The sequence below is a fragment of the Tamandua tetradactyla genome, chromosome 13 (genome assembly GCF_023851605.1).
Source record: "Tamandua tetradactyla isolate mTamTet1 chromosome 13, mTamTet1.pri, whole genome shotgun sequence".
Taxonomy (NCBI): Eukaryota; Metazoa; Chordata; class Mammalia; order Pilosa; family Myrmecophagidae; genus Tamandua; species Tamandua tetradactyla.
In genome coordinates, this window is record NC_135339.1 from 47555867 (window position 1) to 47578810 (window position 22944).

The following is a 22944-nucleotide window of genomic DNA, read 5'->3' on the forward strand; positions in this document are numbered from 1 at the left end:
GTGAAGTAGGGGTCTTCTTTCATTATTTTGCCTATGGATATTCAGTTCTTCAGCATCATTTGTTGAATAGGCTAGTCCATCCCACTTGAATGGGCATGTGAGTCTTTTTCTGAACTCTTAGTTCCATTCCCTATCTTTTTGCCAGTACCATCCTGTGGTTCTGTAGCCTCCTAATAAGCTTTAAAGTCAGGAAATGGAGTCCTCCAACATTGTTCTTTTTCAAGATGCTTTTGGCTCTTCAGGGCCTCTTACATTTCCAAATAAATTTGATAATTGGCTTTTCCATTTCTGCAATGTAGGCTGTTGGAAATTTGATTGGGATTGTGTTGAATCTGTAAATCAGTTTGGGTAGAATTGATATCTTAACAACATTTGGTCTTCTAATCTACGAATACAGATTCCATTTATCTAGATCTTCTTTGATTTCTTTTAGCAATGATTTATAGTTTTTTGAGTACAAGTCCTTTATATCCATAGTTAAATTTATTCCTAGGTATTTGATTCTTTTAGTTGCTAATACAAATGGAATTTTTTTTCTTGACTTCCTCCTCAGATTGTTCATTATTAGTGTATAGAAACACTGCTTATTTTTGCATGTTGATCTTGTATTCTGCCGTTTTGCTGAACTCGTTTATTAGCTGTAGTGGCTTTGATGTAGATTTTTTTTTATCTTTCTATTTATTTAGCAAATAGTGAAAGTTTTTCTTTTCTGATTTGGATGCCTTTTATTTCCTTTTCTTGCCTAATTGCTTTTGCTAAAACTTCTAACAATATAGTAGTGGTGAAAAGTGGGCATCCTGTCTTGTCTTGTTCACAACCCAAGAGAGAAAGATTTCAGTCTTTCACCATTGAGTATGAAGTTAGCAGTGGGTTTTTCATACATGTTGTTTATTGTATCTAGGAAGTTTCCTTCTATTCCTATCTTTCAAAGTGCTGTTATCAAGAAAGGGTCATGGATTTTGTCAAATACCTTTTCTGCATCAATTGAGATAATCATGTCATTTTCCCTATTGACTATTAATATGGTGTATTTCATTAATTGGTTTTCTTATGTTCAACCACCCTTGCCTACCTAGGATAAAACCCACTTGATCTTGGTGCACAATTTTTTTAATGTGCTAATGGATTCGATTTGCAGATATTTTGTTGCAGATTTTTGCATCTATATTCATTAGATAAATTGGTCTATAATTTTCTAGTAGTATCTTTATCTGACTTTGGTATTAGGATGATGTTGGCTTCATAGAATGAGTTAGGTTGTGTTCCTTCCTCTTCATTTTTTCAGTTTGAGCAGGATTGGTATTCATTCTTGAAATGATTGGTAGAATTCACCTGTGAAGCCATATGTTCAGGGCTTTTCTTTGTTGGGAGGTTTTTGGTGACTGATTCAATCTCTTTACTTGTAATTGGTTTGTTGAGGTCCTGTATTTTTTCTAGAGTCAGTTTAGGTTGTTACTGTGTTTCTAGGAATTTGTCCATTTCATCTGCATTGTCTAACTCTTTCACATACAGTTTTCATACTACTCTCGTAATTATGATCCTTTTTATTTCTGTGGGGTCATTAGTGATGTCCCCCCCCCCCATTTCTGATTTTGTTCACTTGCATTTTCTCTCTTTTTTTCTTTGTCAGTCTAGCTAAGGGTTTATCCATTTTATTGATCTTCTCAAAGAACCAACTTTTGGTTTTGTTAATTCTCTATGTTTTTATGTTCTCAATTTAATTTGTTTTTGCTCTAATCTTTGTTATATCTTTCTGTTTGCTGTTATTTTTGTAATTCCTCCAGGTGTGCAATTAGGTCTTTCCCCATCCATGGGGAGGAGGACTTCCATGTTCCTCTTTGTCCACAGAGCTAGCCTGGGACTGGACCCCAAGGCGGCCTGCCTTGAGAATGGGGGTTAGGCACCAGTAATCACTACAGAGTGAGTTACTCACAGTTCTTTACCTCAGCTTTTTGGCCTCTTCCTCCTATTCTTCCCTGGATACTGCACACTGCATCCTTGGCCTTCAAGCCCCAGAGCTATTGTTTCTGACTATTTTGGAGGAAGAGTGAGTCCTGGAGCTACTCCATGGTCTTGCCCAGAAATTCCCCCCTTGATGCTCTTTTATTACTTTTTCCAAACTGAGACCTAAACCAAAGTCAGTTTGTTTTCTATTGTTTTCCGTTGTTGGCATCTTTCTTGTACTATAGTGGGTATTCTTTTTCCTTTCTTCTATATAAATATGTATCTTTGTTCTCATATTAATGTAATTTTACAAGAAAGGGGAGGTTAGTACAGATCCTTAATCCACTATCCTAAACTGTTACAGATGCTGAGTTATTAGCTATAAGTACACCAACCTCTTGCTGGCCAGCCTTTGTGTAGACATGTTTCAACATAAATCTCTACATGTCACAGACATATGGGCCAACTTTTAAAAAAGTACTTGAAAGGCAAATGTTTAAGTGTAAATGTTAAGATTGTACTATACTTTATACAGAGTGATAATTAAACAGTGTAAACTTTTCGAGTGAATCATTAAATCAGGGAATTTGTTACATTAATGAAAATGATTTTTGAAATTTTTGTTTTTAGGTATTAGAATATTTAAATGATCTGAAACAGTACTGGAAAAGAGGATATGGCTATACTATTAATAGTCGATCGAGCTGCGTTCTGTTTCAGGATATCTTTCAGCACTTGGACAAAGCAGTTGAACAGAAGCAAAGGTAAAAACTTAAAAATTTTGAAGTATATTTTGAGTGCTCAATTAAGCTTCTAGAAAATGGTTATAATGAGTGATTTTTTAAATAGCTCCTTGTTTTTTAAATATATATATTTTAATATAATATTTGATACCTAAAAAAGAATTATTTAACATTTATTTAAATTATAAAGCGTATGAACCTGCCACTCAGCCTAAGAACTAGAATAGTACTAATAACTTGCGTTTCCTTATGTGTTCCTTACCTGTTCCATTTCCTGCCTTCTCCTGCCACCTCCACGTCCGGTCTCCTGTAACTTCTATTCAGATTTTTGTTTTTATCATTCCTTTTCCTCTTTAAAAGTAGTTTTTACTATGAATGTGTGTGTGTGCCCAAATAATACATTTAATTTCGCCTGGAATTATATTGCTTGTTGTTTTCTGGGACTTGCTCTTTTTACCCTCAACAACATGTTCATAATATTCAACATAATATAATATTCATAATATTCAGCCGTTGTTACATACGGCTATAGCTCATTCATTTTCACTATGGTACAATATTCAGTAATATCAGTATACCACAATTTATGCCATCTGCTCTTGTTAATGGGCATTTGGATAGTTTCTATTTTTTGCTATTATAAATAATATAATTATGAACTCTCTTATACATGGTTCCTGGTATGAATGTGCAATATTTTTTAAATGAGTATTTTTAAAAGTCTTTGTTCTTTTTTTTTTTTAATATTTTTGTTGAGAAATTTTCACACACATACAGTCCATCTGCAGTGTACAACTGCTGGCTCACAGTATCATCACAGTATTCATCACTGTGATCATTTTTAGAATATTTGCATCACTCCAGAAAAAGAAATAAAAAGAAAAAAACTCATACATCCCATACCCCTTAATCCTCCCTCTCATTAACCACTAGTGTTTCAATCTACCCAATTTTTTAAATCTCTTAATCCCCCATTATTTATTTATTTATCCTTATTTTTTGCTCATCTGTCTATACCCTGGAAAAAGGAGCATCAGACACAAGGTTAGAATCTGTTAACATTCATACTTTTAACCTTTTGATACATCATCAAGCTCCACTTTGTTTTACAGATATGCTTCTTTGAAGGCTTATACATTTACAGCTGTAGACAAAAATCATGCTATAAAGACTGAGACAGAAAATCTGAAAGTGGTACATTTTATTGTGTTTTCAGTGCCAAGTTTTACATATGTAGAAATCTTTTTTGTTTTTTTGATTTATCACTAGTTTATGGAATTTTCTTGAGTGTACTAGAGGCTAGATAAAAAAAAATAAGATTGAGTATTTAATTTCTCCTGCCAAAAACTTTCTTTTTTTTTTCCAAAAACTTCTGTGGAAATTTCAGTCAAGCCAAATAACATCTTTGAGATAGGAGTTCATTTTTTCCTGGTTAGTTTTATAAATGGCTTATAATTGTTAGACTTTGTGAGATAATGGATCTTAAGCCAATTGTTCATTGAGATTGTTCATTATGTATCCCCTGGTTGAACAACAAGTATAGTAAACTTAAAGTTGTAGCAGAAAGATTCTGAAATAACTTTTGCAAGATTTGCTATTATAATTTAATCCCAGATTTAAAGTTTAATAAGAAGTTTGTCATTGATATTTTAAAGTATTTTTATACACTGAAAACTATAAAAACTATAAAATATTACAGAGAGAAATTTAAAATAACCAAAATAAATGGAGAAATATACCATCTTTATGGCTTGAAAGATCCAAATTGATGTATAGATTGAACGCATTCCCTATCAAATTCCCAGTAAATTTCCTTGTAGAAATTGACAAGTTAATTCTAAAGTTAATGGGGAAATGTAAAGGCCCTAAAAGAGTGAAAACAATTTTGAAAAAAAATAACTAAAGGTCTATCTGATTTCAAAACTGACTATAAAACTACAGGCAAATAAATCAGTGGAATAGAATAGAGTCATGAAATATACTTATATATGTATTATCAGTCGAATTTTGGAAAAGATGTCGAGATAATACATTGGTGAAAAGGGTAGCCTTTTTCAGCAAATGCTGCTGGAACAATTAGATATCCATATGTAAAAAAGTGACATCTAAGGAGTTAATACATATGGGTTTGTAAGGTTTTTTTTTTTTTTTTTTTTTTTTTTTACATGGGCAGGCACTGGGAATCGAACCCGGGTCCTCTGGCATGGCAGGCAAGCATTGCCGTCTGCTGAGCCACCGTGGCCCGTTTGTAAGGTTTTTGTTTGGGGAGATAGGAGAGTTTTCATAATGAAAGATGATGAGGGTACTACAATGTTGTGAATGTGATTAATCCCACTGAATGATATACTTGGGAGTGATTGAGATGGAAAAGTTTATGTTATATATACATGTTCCCACAATTTTATTTTAAAAAAAAAGAGACCAACCAAAGAGATAATCACCATTGAATACTATATATGATCCTGGATGGAATCTGGCAAAGAAGAAGAAAAGGTTATTGAGACATATGAAAAAATCGAAGTATAGACTTGTAAGCTTTATAGTGTAAAATTTCCTGAACTTGATAGCTGCACTTAAGGCAGTGATGTAAGTTAATATTCTTGTTGTTAGGAAATATACATGGTATTAAGTGTTCAAGGAGCATAATAAATATAGTCTATACTCAAGAGTTCAGAAAATGGATTGATGAGTGGGTAGAATGATATGGCAGTGTGGCAAAATGTTAAAGTTTATGGATCCGGCTATCAGCAGGGGGACTGGTGTGTTAGAGTTCTTGTTTTGGGTTTGTATTATTTTAGTAACTGTCATGTAAGTTTGAAAGTATTTCAAGATACAAAATTTAAAAAATGATATCTAAACCCTTATTTCCCGCTATGCACAAAAATGGATTATCTAAATGTAAAATATGAGACTATAAAACTTCTAGAAGGAAATACAGGATCAATGATTTAAATGGAAGAGCTAAAACTATAAAACTCTTAGAAGAAGACATAGGGGTAAATATTTATGACCTTGGGTTAGGCAAAAATTTCTTAGATGTGGTGTAACCAAGAGCATGATATATTTTAAGAAATGGTTAAAATAGCCTTCATCACAATTAAGTACTTTTGCTTCAAAGAAGACAAACCATAGACTTGGAAGAAAATGTTTACAAAACATATATATGATTAAGAATTTGAATCCAGAATATATGAAGAACTTACAAATAACTAGTAAGGAGGCAACCCAATTTTTAAAAAGGGCAAAAAAACCCTTCACCAAAGAAGATATATGGATGGCAAGTTAAGTACATGAGAAGATGCTCACCATCGTTAAACATTAGGGTAGTATACCCTAATGAAATGGTGAAATACCATTAATATATCCTTTAAATTGACTAAAATAAAATAAGACTCACTATCCTAAGTGTTAGCAAGACATGGAGAAGCTGGAAACTTCATGCATTGCTGGTATATAAGATGGTACAGACACTTTGGAAAACAATTTGATGGTTTTTTAGAAAGTTATAATATACATGTATATGACTTAGCAAATCCACTCCTAAGTATGTACCCAATAGAAATGAAAACATATGTCTACACAAAGACTTAAGTGAATGTTTACAGCTGTATTATTCATAATAGCTAAAAATTTAAAAATTCAAATGTCCATCAATTGGTAAATGGGTGAACACAATATAATACATCCATATGAAGGAAACCTATTCAACAATGAAAAAGAATAACTACTGGAAGATGCAACAACATGGATGATTTAAAAACATTCTAATTTAAGACTATGTGGTATGAGTCCGTTTGTGTGAAATTTCTAGAGAAGACAAAACTTTGGAGACAGACAGCAAGCAGATCAGTGATTACCTGGGTCTGGAGATCGGAGCAGGGATTGACTATATTGGCATGAGGAAACTAGGGTGATAGAAGTATTCCAAAACTGGATTGTCATGAAGGTTGCACACATAGCTGTGTAAGTTTACAAAAACTCATCAAGCTATACACTTAAAATGGGTGCATTTTATGGTAGGTAAATTATACTTCAGTAAAATATTAAAACAATGTGGGTATTTAATAAAAGGACAAGGGAGGAAACTAATAGAACTTTTTGGCAAAAGTAGAAAAATTTTTAAGTATTTAATAATTCAGAAAAATCATTTCTTAGACTTTTTATAAGAAGAGCCCAAAATTCTTACTACATATAATTGTTGAAATGTTTTACAATTATTTATTCAATTCCTTGTCTTAATTGAAAGTACTGGAGAAGAATTGTTTAAAAAAATTAAGGCTTTTACAGTGCCATAGGGTCATATTTAAATAGGTTTACTGAGAAATAGAATCAAATACCATAAGGTTTACTCATTCAAAGTGCACATTTCAGTGGTTTTTACTATATTCACAGAGTTGTAAAACAACTACCGCAGTCTAGTTTTTTAATATTTTTGTCATGTCATAAAAGAACATTGGCAATGCATGGTGGGGGTCTCCTGTGCCTGGGGAGGATGGTTTATGGGCTACTCTAGAGTCGCCCCCAGTTCTCCTGGGGTACTCCTTGCCTGCAAACTATGCTGAGGTGGAAGGTTACATTGAGAAAGACGAAGTCTATTGCCAGAGCCCGGTGGGAAGAGACGAGGGAAGATGGTGTGAAATGGAAACAGTTGGAACACAGAGGTCTGTACTTGACTCCTTTGTACGAGCCATTTCCTGATGAAGTGCACTTCTAGAGATGGAAATGACAGCAGAAGAGAGAGAAGTGATCACGCACGCAGATGAATGTGACTTTATAGAGATCCACAGATTCTTTGTGGACAGAGGTCAGCTTGGAAAGCCCTGCCCAGGCAAAAGCAGATGGTCAGTGAGAAAAGGTAGGCAGTTCCAAGACCAAGCGCTTAGGGTTGTTCAAGGGTCGGGAATATTGAAGAGAAGGATCATGCCAGAAGATGTTATCATCATTTAGCAAGGTCTCAAAATCCCTTGGTCTGTTTTGGGTCACACTGACAATATAGGGACATGATTGGCATAGTAAACAGAGGACGTCCAGAACACCATTAAATACATCGTATTTGAATCTGAGCTTGAAGCTGAAGAGGAAAAAGGGATTTGTAAAGTATCAAGTAGTGCTGTGCCTGAGAGATTATCAGTGAGGTCTATGTTCAGCACGGGGCTGGGTGGAAGTGACCATTAATAATCAAAAGACAGCAATGACCCTGTGCTTCATGGATAAGATGACACTGTGAGCCAGAAATGAGATGGCTGACACAGTGAGCTGCTGCTCATTGTGAGTGGAGTACATCTGGCTGCTGGAGGCTGATGGCCAGGAGCACATGGAGGTCGACTTTCTGGGAAAGGAGTCTATCCGTTACTATAAATAAATTTCCATAGAAAAGTATGCATGTAAGAGTTTATAACTCTTATAAAGAGAAAAAAATGCTTGGGACAAACCTCTTTGACAAGCTCCTTGTATGTGTGTGTGTGTGTGTGCACGCACGTGTGCACGCTGTATGGCAGGATCACATTTCATTATTTTCCCATGTGAGTATCCCATTATTGCAGCACTATTTGTTGAATTTTTGTTTGTTTGGTTTTGCTTGCTTGTTTGTTTTTTGAGAAGTATATGGATGGAATTGAACCTAGGTCTCCCACATGGCAGGTGAGAATTCTACTACTGAACTTTCATTGCACCCCCTACAAGCTGACTATTTTAAGCTTGAACAGGTATTTTTAAGGACCTGATATACAGCCTGGCCATCAGGGTCTTCTGACCCTAGACCTACAATGGACTTTCCCACCCTGCAGGAGCAGCTGTGGGCCATGATACATGCTGAAGATAGCTTAGCAACTAAGATTCTGTCCTACAACCCAGCAGACCAAGCCATGGCCATTATCTACCAATACCAGTATGCAACTCTGAAGACCTTCACCAAGTCCAAGAAGAATCTTCATATAAAGATCGAGGTGAAGGAGTTGGTGGCCGATGCAAAAGTGGAGCACAAAGCCATGAGGGTGACCAAGTCTCGAAGCTTCCTGGAGAAGTGGGGTCTGCTGGTGAAGTTAGAACAGCTCATACAGCTGACCACACAAACCCTAGACAGGGAGGAAAACAAGGAACTCACCCTGGGCACATCCAAACTCAGCTACCTGCAGCTCAGAGTCGGTACCGTCTAGTGCAGGAAGCTCACTGCTGAGAGAGAAGATTTACAACAGAAGAACTGTAACATAACACAAAGTGAGAAGTTTGCTTCGGTTATCGATATAACCAGTGCTCTAGTTTGCTAGCTGCTGGAATGCAACACACCAGAGATGAATTGGCTTTTAATAAAAGGGGATTTATTTAGTTAAAAATGTGTAGTTCTTCAGAGGAAAGGCAGCTAACTTTCAACTGAGGTTCTTTCTTGTGCAGGAAGGCACAGGGTAATGTCTGCTGGCCTTCTCTCCAGGCCTCTGGATTCCAACAGCTTTCTCCGGGGTAATTCTTTTCTGCATCTCCAAAGGCCTGTGCTGAGCTGGGAGTGCTGAGATGAAGTATGCTGAGCTGCTTGGGCTGTCCTACATTGACCTCTCTCATTTAAGCTTCCAGACAATTAAATCAAACATCATTCATTGCAGCAGGCACGCCTCCTAGCTGACTGCAGATGTAATGAGCAACAGATGAAGTTCACGTACCATTGGCTCATGTCCACAGCAATAGAACTAAGCATCTTCACCTGGCCAAGTTGACGCCTGATCCTAACTACCGCAGCCAGGAAGAACTTTGAATTCTGAATCATGATCTCTGTGTCTATTTTGAAACTCCTTTTGTGTTATTTTCACTATTAAAGCAGTATTGGGGTCATTTTGTACTATGAAAAAATAAAAGAGAAAGAAAAACAAACCTGTATCCATCAACTGTCACTTCTCCTTTCCTCTATTCCCCCAGCAGTAGGTAATCACTAATATACTCTCTATTTCTGGATTCGCCTGTTCTGCATTTCATAAAAGTGGAATCATACAAAGCTATAGTTTTATTGTGACTGGCTTTTCCCCCTTAATTAGAGCAGTTGAAGACTTACAAGAAGAAAAAATCATGCAGAAAATAGAGTCCCCATATAACTCACTCTCATACATACAGTTTTCCCTATTACTAACATTTTGTATTAGTAGTTTCCATTGTTACAATTGATGAAACCAGTAGTATTATGCTATTAACTATAGTCTGTAGTTTATGGTTTGCTGATGGAGTGGTGGTGTGGCGTAGTCGTCTTTTTTTTTTTATTTTAATGTTTATTCTTGTCACATATATACAACATAAAGTTTCCCTTTTTATCCACTTTAAAAATACACAGTTCAGTGGTATTAATTTTATTCACAAAGTTGTGCCTCCATCACTATCATCCATTGCCAAAACTTTGCTGTTACCCAAAATAGAAAATTCTGCACCAATGAAACTTTAATTCCCATTTCCCACTCTTACTTGGGCCCTGGTAACCTGTATTCTAGTTTCTGACTTTCTGAATTTGCATATTCTGCTTATTTCATATGAGTTGAGATCATACAATATTTGTTTCTTTTGTTCCCCTAGTATTTTTAAGCAATTTTATTGAGGTACAGTCACATATCGTACAGTCCATCTAAAGTGTATAATCAGTAGTTCACAGTATCCTAGTACATATTTGTGTGTTTATCACCACAGTCATTTTTAGAACATTTTCACTGTTAAAGAACAAGCAAAACCTCCAAACCATCCCATTCTCCTTATTCCCTACTATTATTGACCTTGGTATGGTACATTTGTTACTGTTGATGAAAGTATATCAAAATATTACTGTTAACTATAGTTCATAGTTCCCTTAATTTCTAGGAGTTCTTTAATATTAGTGATTTTAACCATCTGTAATGTACATAGATATTTTCTTACCAATTTGTCAATTGTCTTAGCTTTTTTTTAGGGTGTTTTTTTCTTTGCAAAAGATTTTAATTTTTGTGTAGTCAAATGTATCAATCTTTTTTTTGTTTGCATCTAGATTTTTAATAATAGTTAGAAAAACTTTTCCCATGCTCAGATGACAAAAGAATTCAGCTATATTTTCTTCTACTAAAAAGGTTTTATGTTTTATATTTAGGTTCTTGATACCTTTGGTATTTATCTTGTGTATTGTTGATATATGTCTAATTTTATCTTTTCCAAATGGCTTTCCAGTTGTTCCAGCATCATCTTAGTCTATTTTTAATGCGATTTTATTGAGCTATGTTATTTATTCACCTGCCATATAATCATCCAGATTTTACAGTCAGTGGCCCACAGTATCATCATTTAGCTGTGCATTCATCATCATCGCCATCAATTTTTGAACATTTTCATTATTACAAAAAAAATGAAAGTAAAAAAGAACACCCAAAAAATCCCATACTTCCCTCTTCCCCTATTGTTTGTTTACTTTTTTGCATTTTCTTTTCTTACTCATCTGTTCATACACTGGTTAAAGGGAGTATCAGTCAGAAGGTTTCCGAATCACATGGTTATACCTTAAAAGCTCTATAATTCAGTCATCTTCAAGAATCAAGGTTATTGGATTACAGTTCAACAGTTTCAGGTATTTCATTCTAGCTACTCTAATATTTTAGCTATTTGCTTCAGCTTTCCCAGTATTTGTTCTTTTCTGTCTGGTTTTTTTCACTCAACATGGTGTCAAGTTTTATCCATTGTTGCATGCATCAGACCTTCAGTCTTTTTTATGGCTGAGCAATATTCCATTGTATGTATGTACCACATTTTGTTTATCCATTATTTTGTTGATGGAGACTTGGATTGCTTCCCCTTTGGGCAGTTATTAATAATGTTGCTGTGGAAGGTGTAGGGAGGTGTGGAATTTAGTTCATCCTCTAGAGGAACTGCCTGGAACATGAGCTTGGGCAACATCCATGACCAGATACACATCATACACCAGTGTGAAATAGGTGGAGGGGCTGAGATCACAGCACAGAGCTGTGGGTAAAGCCCCAAAATCCAGGGGCTGGTGCTCCTCCTCCACTGGTATGGCATGCTCAGTTGAAAATACCTCCCCATTGGAAAAATAAATGGTCACTGCTGGGAGCAATGGAGAGCAGCTCAGTCAAGTTGCTAGTGTAGTTTTAATTAATAAATTTGGACCACTGAATTATAAGCTCCAAGCAGAGATAAACAAGTAGGAAAGGAATCCTGATTTTCTGCAAACAAACGGGAGGTGGGGCTGATGAAAAAACAAAAAAACAGACTTTTGGAGTGGTCCCAACTCAAAAATTCTGGAAAAGGGCTGGGACCCAAGGCACACAGAGACAGGTACCAATTCCAGCTCCCTACAGGTAAACCTTGGAAGCTGGGGACTGGCTCTGAAAAGGGATTTTTTTTTCTTTTTTCTTTTTTTGTTTAACTATTTTAAGGAGCTCATTAGAAAAAGCTTCAGGCATTTTCGATTTTCAGCCCTGATCCGTGCATGGACAGAGTTAAGATAGGTCTGGGAGACAAATGTCGGAGATAATTCCCTAAAGGACATTTTCCCCCAAGAAAAGTGGGGGCAAGGCCCAGCTCAAGTGGTAGCCCTCAGTCAGAGAATTCAGACCCCAGAGGCTAAACCCAAAACCCACCTTCTACCTTAGCCTCTGTCTCAACCACACCCCTGGCAGCTACAGGGTCACCTTAGAATGAAAGGTACCGTATCACTTTATACTGGTGGAGAGCTACAGATGGATAAACACCACCTACGGGGAAGGATGGGAAAAGGACAGAGTCTAGAGGCTTCACAGGAATCTCTAACAACTGCTGGGTCTCATCACCAGAGAAACTTTATACTATTTGAGACCTGGGCCTTTCTTGTCTGGGAATATCTGATTGGAGTCGATGATATCTGGGAGAACATACTAAAAAAAGAAAAAAGATTCCATTTAGGCAGGGCAAGAACCAGAAGAACTAGAGCTGAAAAAAGTTAAATTGAAGCAATGCTGGAGGTCTGGAATAAGTTGAACTGAATGCCAGGAAACAGAGAACAAAGCCAACCAACAAGAAAACCCGAGGTAAAAGACTGAAAATGACCTCTAGAATAAACTAATCAAAGAAATCAGATGCTGATACACCCACAGAAAATTACGAGTCATAGTAGGAAAAACAAAGGTATGGCTCAGTCAAAGGAATACACTAACTCTTCAAATGAGATGCAGTAGTTGAAACAGCTAATTAACATTCAAACATGCTAAATCAAGCCAAAAATAAATCCACGAGTTGAGGCAAGATGTGGCAAAAGAGATGAAGATTATAAAGAAGGCATTGGTTGACCATAAAGAACTTGAAAGCTTTAAAAAACAAATGGCAGAACTTATGGGAATGAGAGGCACAATAGAAGAGATGAAAAACAAAAAAGGAGACTAAAAACAGCAGATTTGAAGAGGCAGAAGAATGAATTCGTGAACTAGAGCACAGGACATCTGTAATCCTACACATAAAAGAACAGATGGGGAAACAAATGGAAAAATATGAGCAGGTCTCAGAAAATTAAATGACAACATGAAGTACATGAATATACATGTTGTGGGTGTCCCAGAAGAATAGATGGGAGAAGGGGCAGAAAGGAAAAGAGAAGGGAAAAAGGGTAGAAATAATCATGGAAAAGTTCCCTTCTGCTTTGAAAGACATAAAATTACAGATCCAAGAAGCACAGAATACCCCAAACAGAACAGATCCATACAGACCTACTCCAAGGCAGTTACTAATGAGATTGTCAAATGTCAAAGACAAAGAATTCTGAAAGCAGCAAGAAAAAAGTGATCCGTCACATCCAAGGGAAGCCTATAAGGCAATGACTGGAATTCTCAGCAGAAACCTCAATCCCGAGGCTACTCTTGTGTCCCGACGATCAACTGAGGCTCTGCACCTGTAAGGGAGGAATGGTATGGGACAAGAGACACGAAGAATGGCAGCAAGACAAATGTTCTGATTAAGCTGCAAAAGTTTATTGAAAAGGCTGGGTATATATATACTCTAGGAGAGAGGGTAGCAGTAGGGATAGGTGGCGATCTCTAATTGGGTGAATAAGGACAAAGGGATGATTTGGGATTGGTGACTGCTGTTGTTAGGGTGGAGGGCAGATGTACAGTTAGTTTTTTTGGTGTAAACTATTACTACTTCCGTGAAGAAAGCTAATTATAGCTTAGGCTGTTCTTTGTCTCAGCCCTGGCAGCCATGTTACATGTTTCCAGCATTGCTGAGGGTGGAATTTATACATGTTACTTTAATTGTCCCCAACACTCTTGGGAAGCTTATGTAGGTAGCAGAGAAGCTTAGACTACCTACCCATAGGCATGCCTAAGAGTTACTTCTGGAGGACCTCTGTTTTTGTTCAGATGTGGCCTTACTCTCTAAGCCAAAGTCTGCAAGTGAAATCATTGCCCTCTCCCCTACATGGGACATGACATCCAAGGGTGAAAGTCTCCCTGGCGATGTTGGAGATGATGACTCCCAGAAATTAATCCGACTCTGGCACCATGTAATTAACAGTTCCATCTTGACCAAAACGGGGAAAAGAAGTATAACTAATTAAGTATCTGTGGCAAAGAGAGTTCAAATAGAGTCGAGAGGCTATTGTGGAGTGTGCTGGTTTGAAAGGAAGTATGCCCCCTAAGAAAAGCCATGTTTTAATATAAATCCCATTTCATAAAGGTAGAATAATCTCTATTCAATACTGTATGTTTGAAACTGTAATGAGATTATCTCCCTGGATGATGTGATTTAGTCAAGAGTGGTTGTTAAACTGGATTAGGGGATGACATCTCTCCACCCATTTGAGTGGGTCTTGATTAGTTTCTGAAGTCCTATAAAAAGAGAATGAGAGATTCAGAGAGAGCAACACTACAAAGCAGAGAGTCCACCAGCCAGCGACCTTTGGAGATAAAGAAGGAAGACACCTCCCGGGGAGCTTCATGAAACTGGAAGCCAGGAGAGAAAGCTAGCAGATGATGCTGTGTTCACCATGTGCCCTTCCAGCTGAGAGAGAAACCTTGAACTTCATCAGCCTTCTTGAACCAAGGTATCTTTCCCTGGATGCCTTTGGACATTTCTATAGACTTGTTTTAATTGGGACATTTTCTCGGCCTTAGAACTGTAAACTGGCAACTCATTAAATTCCCCTTGTTAAAAGCCATTCCATTTCTGGTATATTGCATTCCAGCAGCTAGCAAACTAGAACATGGAGGTTGCTCTCACATAAACTTCAGTTAGACCTTGCTACCTGTTATAACCTGCCAAACCCCATCCAGGACCATTCCAGCCAATCCTAAAGAACACCTAGGGCAATATATAAGATTCCACGAGGGTTCCATGCACTAGAGTAACTTTCCAGATACCTACAACCTCCAGATGGGTCCCTGGACCAGATAAGTCATGAAACCTCAAGGGCCCAGCCTCTCCAGATAGTTCCATCTCCCTATTGCGTATTAGTGACAGACTCTTCCAGTATCAAAAATTTAGAACAGCCATAGCCCAAACATCCCAAAAGAGAGGGATGGAAAGATCAAAGGTGATGGTGAAGTTATACAGTGAAGGTAAACAAATGAATATGAATGGTGAATCATTAAACTGATATTTCTTTTAGTCTCCAGTATCTTAGAACAGCTAGAAGTAAAAACCTAAAACTGTGGAACTGTCACCCATGTCAAACTCTGAAATATGTTCTACAACTAATTGTATTACAGTGCTTTGAAATTTATTGCTTTCTTGTATATGTGTGATTTTTCACAAAAAATAAAAAAGAAGGAAAGAAGTCAAAAGTGATGATAAAATATTTAAGCCTTCTAGCATCCTGTATTTTGGAGCAGCTGGAAAGGAAAAAATTCTGAGAGAATTGCCTGGTAGCCCATGATAAACTCTGGGATATGTCCTCTAACTTCTTGTTGAAAAGTACTTTGAAACTATTGCTTTTTTATTTCTTTGCTCTGTATATATGTTATGCTATACAATAGAAAAGTTAAAACACATACACACCAAACTCCTCCCCCCCCCAAAAAAAAAACCAGGACCCGCCTATATCCTGTCTACAAGAAACTCATTTAGACTCAGGGACAAAAACATATTGAAAGTGAAAGTTTGGAGAAATATTTCAAGAAATAACAACCAAAAAAGAGAAGGGGTAGCTATACTAATAACTGACAAATTAGACTTAACATATAAAACAAAAAGTGGCAAAGAAAGGCATTCTTCAGGTTAGACCACAAGTTGGGTCATAGAGCAAGTCTAAATAAATTTTAAAAGATTGAAATTGTACAAAACACTTTCTCTGATCATGGTGGAATGAAATTGAAAATCAATAGTAGGTGGAAGGCCGGGAAATTCACAAATATATGGAGGGTAAATAGCACAATCTTAAACAAGCAATGGGTTAGGGAAGAAATTACTAGAGAAATCAGTAAGTATCTTGAGGCAAAATAAAATGAAAACACAACATACCAAAACTTTAATGCAGCAAAGGTTGTGCTGAGAGGGAAATTTATTGCCCTGAATGCCAATGTTAAAAAAGAAGAGCAGAAATTGAGGAATTTCTGTGAGATTTTTGCAGAATCCTATTCTACTTATTTTGCACAACTCCCCCTTAGGAAATGGTTTACCGAGTCTGGTATAATACCATGAAAACAGGCTAGTTTAAAAAACCAGCTGTGTTGGGCGGGCCACAAGTGGCTCAGCAGGCAGAGTTCTGGCCTGCCATGCTGGAGACCCGGGTATGGTTCCTGGTGCCTGCCCATGAAAAAAAGAAAAAGCAAACAGGAAAAAAAAACCCCAGCCATGTTAATTGGAAATTAGCTGTCATTTGCCTTGAAGTAAAGCATTTTAAAAGTGTATGGGGGGTGGGCCATAGTGGCTCAGCAGGCAGAGTTCTTGCCTGTCATACCGGAGACCTGAGTTTGATTTGGGTGCCTGCCTATGCAAAACAAAACAAAACAAAAAAAGTATAAGTGCATTCTTTTAAGACCAGACTGAGCATACTTTTTTTTTTTTTTTTTTTGTATGCTGTATAGGGGGGGTTCACTTCATTCTTTTTCCTTGTAAATATCCCATTATTTCAGCACCATTTGTTGAATTTTTGTTTGTTTTTTCTTTCTTTTGTTTGCGTGTTTCTTTGTTTTGAGGAAGCGCATGGGCTGGGAATTGAACCAACTGGGTCTCCCACGTGGCAGGCAAGAATTCAGCCACTGAACTACCCTTGCACCCCCTGAGCATACTATTTTATTTCAGAGATTTAGGTCATGTTTTGTGGTTCTGAAATCTAGCCCCTTTGCATAGTTGAAAATAATGGGACATCTTTACAGTCATTGAATTTTGGAAAATTATTCCCTTGGGATTCAAACCTTATTACCAAATGAGTAAAAGCTTGGTTAAGAATTCTCGTTATATATTACCCTCCTTTAAAAAGAGTTGGCAGATGGTGATGAGAAAGACAGAAGGGGCCATTTTAAAGATGAACAGAAAGAGAAAGATGAATTATCCATTTCAACCTAATTCTAGTTAGAACAAAGTTAAATCCCCACACTCTTAAAAAACAAAATCCTAAGAGGCTTTGATTGAAAATTTTGCAATTTAAACTCTTCTAATGGTGCTTTAAGTGTCACTGTAGCATATGAATGACTACTAGCAGGTAAAGTTTCCATTTCTGAGTGTTGAAATGTGAAAACAGATCCTTTTCATCTTTAACTTAAAATCATAACTATCAGATTTTATTTTTTAATAATTTAAAGAAGCTGTAATTAGGGGAAAAGATTTCTAACAGATTCAGTGATTTAAATGTAACCAGTTGGAGTTTTATAGCTAAAATTATATTTGTGTATAAAACTGTTAAACCAGTCTGTAAATGGTGATAAATATATTTGCAATTATTGAAAAAAATTTGAGGAATTAATTGTTCACTTGGAAAAACTAGAGAAGGAACAGCAAACTAACCCAAAGCAAACAGAAGGAAAGAAATAAGGACGATTGGAGCAAAAATAAATTAAGTTGATAACATGAAAACAATGTTTTCATTGTTCAGGCTGATAGAAAAAAAGAGAAAGGATGCAATGAAATAAAATATGAAATGGGAGTGTGGGCATAACTACTGACCCCACAGAAATAGAGAAGATAATGAGAGGATACTGTGAGCAACTATATAGTAATAAACTAGATAACATAGATGAAATAGACTTAGAAGAGCATTAACAGCCAACATTGATTTGAGAAGAAATAGATGACTTCAACAAACCAATCATAAATAAAAAGATTAAATCTGTCACCAAGAAAGTCCCCAAAAGGAAATGTCCATGACAAGATAGCATCTCATGAATTCTACCAAGCATTCAAGAAAAAATTAGTACCAATCCTGCTCGAACTATTAAAAAAAATCATTGAAGAGGAGGGAAAGCTACCTTACTCCTTCAGTGAAGCCAACATCACCCAGCTACCATAGCCATACAAAGATACTACAGGTGCGCAGGTGGTTCAGTGGTAGAATGCTTGCCTGCTGTGCAGAAGACCTGGGTTTGATTCCTGGCCCATGCACTCAAAAAAAAAAGAAAGAAAGAAAGAAAAAGGTACTACAAAAAAAGGAAATTACAGACCAATCTCTTTAATGAATAGAGATACAAAAATCCTGAAGAAAACACGCATCTAACCCAGTAGCACATTAAAAGAATTATACACCATGACCAAGTGGGTTTCATTCTAGGTATGCTAGGCTAGTTCAACACAAGAAAATCCATTAATATAATACAGCACATCAATAAATCAAAGTGGAAAAACCACATGATCATCTCGATTGATGCAGATAAAGCATTTGACAAAATTGAACATCCTTTCTTGATGAAAACACTTCAAAAGATAAGAATAAAAGAGAACTTCCTAATGTGATAAAGGGAATATACATGAAACACCCACAGCTAACATACTCAATGCAGAAAGACTGAAAGCTTTCCTTCTGAGATCAGGGACAAGACAAGGATTCCCACTGTCACCTTTGTTATTCAGCATTCTGCTGAAAGTTCTAGCTAGAGCAATTAGACAAGAAGAAAAAAAGATCCAAATTAGAAAGGAAGAAGTAAGACTTTCACTGTTTGCAGATGACGTGTTACTGGAGCTAATAAATGAGTACAGCAAAGTGGTGTGGTGCAAGATGAACACCCCAAAATCAACAGTATTTTTATATGGTACAATACTACGTAGTACTGCTCTATAGTAATGAGTAATCTGAGCAGGAAATCAAGAACTTTCCATTTACAGTAGCAAACAAAAAAATAAAGAATAAATTTAACCAGCTGATCTGGGTAGGACTAAGGTAATCAGACTAAAGGGTAAAGGACAATATTGACTGTTTTAAAACTTCAACTTCTCTGAGAGCAAAAGAAGAGATGTTTACTTGGTGCAAAATTTATATTTTCAGTAGCATACTGTCTAATTTAACTTGAATGGTCAGCTTATTTGAACACTTTAACTACATAGAACCTTGAATAGGGAGTGAGATCTTGTTGGTTTGTACAGGTTAGTGTGATGCCCCGATAGATCCCAGAGTAATCTGGGCAGAAGATTATGAAGTATTTGCAAAGTTCTCTTGAGGGACTGGGGGAAAAGGTGGAAATATTAAACTTCCCCACCTAGGGAAGGCCTGTTGTTCTTGCAGTCATTGGGGACTGTGAATTTGATGCATCAGACCCTTGATCTTAGAACTTGTCCTTATGAAACTTATTTGTGCAAAGAAGAAGCTAAGCCTCCTTATGATTATGCCTAAGTAGCACCTGCAGAGAACCTCTTTTGTTGCTCAGATGTGGTCTTTCTCTCTAAGCCACCTCAGCAAGTGAGCTCACTGCCCTCCTCCCTACGTGGGTCATGACTCCCAGCAGTGTAAATCTCCCTGGCAATGTGGGATGGGACTCCCAGGATTAGCTGGGATCCAGCATCACAAGATTGAGAAAGCCTTCTTGACCAACAGGGGGAAGAAAGAAATAAGACAATATAAAGTTATAGTGGCTAAGAGATTTCAAAGAGAGTGGAGAGGTTATCCTGGAAGTTATTCTTATGCATTATATAGATATTCTCTTTAGTTTGTGGTGTATTGGAGAGGCTAGAGGGAGGCACCTGGAACTGTTGAACTGTGTTCTAGTAGCCTTGATTCTTGAAGACGACTGTATAACTATATAGCTTTTACAGTGTGACTGTGTGATGGTGAAAACCTTGTGTCTGATATTCCTTTTATCCAGGGTACGGATAGATGTGCAAAAAAATGAGGATAAAAATTAAATAAATAGCAGGAGGGATAAAGGGTAACAAATTGGGTAGATTGAAATACTGGTGGTCAATGAGAGGGAAGAATAAGGGATATGGGATATATAAGTTTTTCTTTTTATTTCTTTTTCTGGAGTGATGCAAATGTTCTAAAAATAATCATGGTGAAGAAACACATCTATTGTGAACCACTGATTGTATAATATGATTGAACTGTATGTATGTGAAGATTTTTTTTTAAAAAGAGTAAAAAAAAAGAAAAACCAGAGGATCTCAAAAGATAGACTGAATCAGACATCAAAAACATCCCAACAAAGAAAAGCTCAGGATGAGATGGTTTCACAGGTGAATTTTACCAAAATTCCAAAAATTAACATCAGGCCTATTCAAACTCTTCCAAAGAACTGAAGAGGAAAGAGCATTTCCCTACTCATTCTCTAAGGCCAACATCATCCTCATCCCAAAGCTAGGTGAAGATACCACAAGAAAAGAACATTACAGACCTTTATCCATCATGAATATAGGTGAAACAATCCTCAATATAATACTAGCAAACTGAATTCAGCTTTGAAAGAATTACATACCACTTTAAAAGAATTCTACACCACAATCAAATGGGATTTATCCCAGGTATGCGAGGTCAGTTCAACATAAGAAAATCAATTAATGTAATACACCATATTAATAGCACAAAAGAAAAAAAAACACATCATCATTTCAACTGTTGCACAAAAGGCATCTGACAAAATTTAGCACCCTTCTTTTTCTTTTTTAAATGCAGTTTTATTGAGATACATATTCACATACCATGTAATCATCCAAATTGTATAGTCAATAGTTACAGTATCATCATAGCTGTGCATTTGTCATCACAATAGACTGTTGAACATGTTCAGTACTCCGAAAAAAAATAATAAAAGTTGAAAAAAACACCCAAAACATTCCATCCCCCTTCCTCCCTGTTATTTATTTTTGACATTTTTTTTCCTTACATACACTAAATAAAGGGAGTGTCGGTCACAAGGTATTCACAGTCACATGGTCAGACCTTCAAAGCTGTATAGTTATTCAATTACCTTCAAGAACCAAGGCTATTGGATTACGGTTCAACAGTTTCAGATATGTGCTGGTTTGAAAGGATTTATGTACCCTAGAATAGCCATGTTTTAATGCTAAGCCATCTTGTGGAAGCAGCTGTTTCTTCTAATCCCTATTCGGTACTACAGGTTGGAAACTTAATTAGAGTATCTCCACTGGAGATGTGACACCCAATTGTGGGTATTAACCTTTCAATAGAGGGAGATGTGACCCCACCCATTCCACGTGGGTCTTAATTTTTTTACTGGAATCCTTTAAAAGAGGAAACGATTTGGAGAACGTTTGAGAGCAGCCGGAGAGCAGTGAGAACCATGAAAGCCCACATAGAGATCTTTGGAAATGCCCCTGGGGGAGCTTCATGAAACAAGAAGCCTGGAGAGAAAGTTAGCAGACATTGCCATGTTTGCTATGTGCCTTTCTAGTTGAGAGAGAAACCCTGAACTTCATTGGCCTTTCTTGATTGAAGATGACTTCTTGTTGGTGCCTTAATTTGGACATTTTTATAGACTTGTTTTAATTGGCACATTTTCTCAACTTTAGAACTGTAGACTAGCAACTTAATAAACTCCCCCTTTTAAAAGCTGTTGCATTTCTGGTATATCCCATTTGGGCAGCTAGCAAACTAGAACAAGGTATTTCCCTCTACCTACTCCAGTATCCCCAAAACTGAGAAAGGATGTCTATGTACTGTATGTGAATAACCTCCAGAATGCCCTCAACTCTATTTGAAATCTCTTAGCCACTGAACTTTTATTTTCTTTCATTTCTCTTCCCCCTTTTGGTCAAGAAGTCTTTCTCAATTTCACTATGCCAGAGCCAGGCTCATGTCCTATGTTGCCAGGAGACTTACACCCCTGGGGATCAGGTCCCATGTAGGGGGAAGGCAGTGAGTTCAGGGTTGCAATTAATGTTAATAGATGAGCATCAATGTTTCAATTAAATATAACCAGCCCTTCAAACAGGATCCTGACTTTGTTATAATTTTTACTTTTATTTTCCTTCTGGAACCCTCACAGCAGTGATGGAATTAAAGTTGCTTAAATTTAAGTAATTGATTAAAAGCAGCTGTGATTAGAAAAAGAGATTTAATTTACTAAAGAAATGAGATAGCCCTGGATTTTTTTCACTTCTTCCCCAATTATCTGTTAATATATTTTAACCTTTTTTAATTGGGGGAATTCAACAAGTGATTTCCTCCTTTCTCAAAGTAAAGCTTATGTGCTGGACTGTAGTTACCTACCTCATGAGATCTTTCATTTTATCAGAGATACTTTCTCACACCAAAATTAATTACTATAATAACAAATATTTGTTGTTGTCATTTAATAACTCATCCTTGATATCAGTCTTTTTTCTACCTTTTCTCTATCTTTTCATTGGTTTGCCAATCTGATATATTCAGATTTTATAGTTGAAAGGGTATGGCTTTTGGTTGTGTAGTTCCATATTGTAACATAAGATGGCAGTAGTGAAACATATTTAGTGGCACCAAATGATTTTAATGAACTATTTTGGTCAATAATATTGTAGCAGGAGGAAATTTTAACTTTTAAAGGCCTTAGAAATGTATGTGGATTCTTGACCCTGAGAATCTGTTCATGCTTGGCTTTTGTTAGCTATCTGAAGTAAGTGTTCCATGGAGTTTAACCAGGTGTAACAGGAATATCTTTTAGTGCTAGGTATTGAAGATAGTGGCTAAATTAAATTTTTTTAGAATAGCCTGGCTATCCTCTGAATTCAGATTCAGATATCTAGCTGCCTTGTGAATAGACAGTTTTGACTTTCTCACTAGACTGTAGGTATATATAGTATAGAATTTTGTTTAAATCTCTGCGTAGAACAATACCTGGGTACCAGTGATGTGCAGTAGTGGTACTTTTTCTTCTGTATTCCTTATTTTACTCAGTGCCACTGACATCCTGCTGGC

The 22944-nt window shown here is 36.6% G+C and overlaps 1 protein-coding gene across 1 annotated transcript in view; it reads left to right on the forward strand.

Annotated features, from left to right (window-relative positions):
- MINPP1 (multiple inositol-polyphosphate phosphatase 1) overlaps nt 1–22944 on the forward strand; it is a 63717-nt gene that overhangs the window by 17511 nt on the left and 23262 nt on the right. The window contains exon 4 of the mRNA XM_077125331.1: nt 2575–2708. Within this exon, the coding sequence (XP_076981446.1) occupies nt 2575–2708 (134 nt within the window). The remainder of the gene's footprint in view (nt 1–2574; nt 2709–22944) is intronic.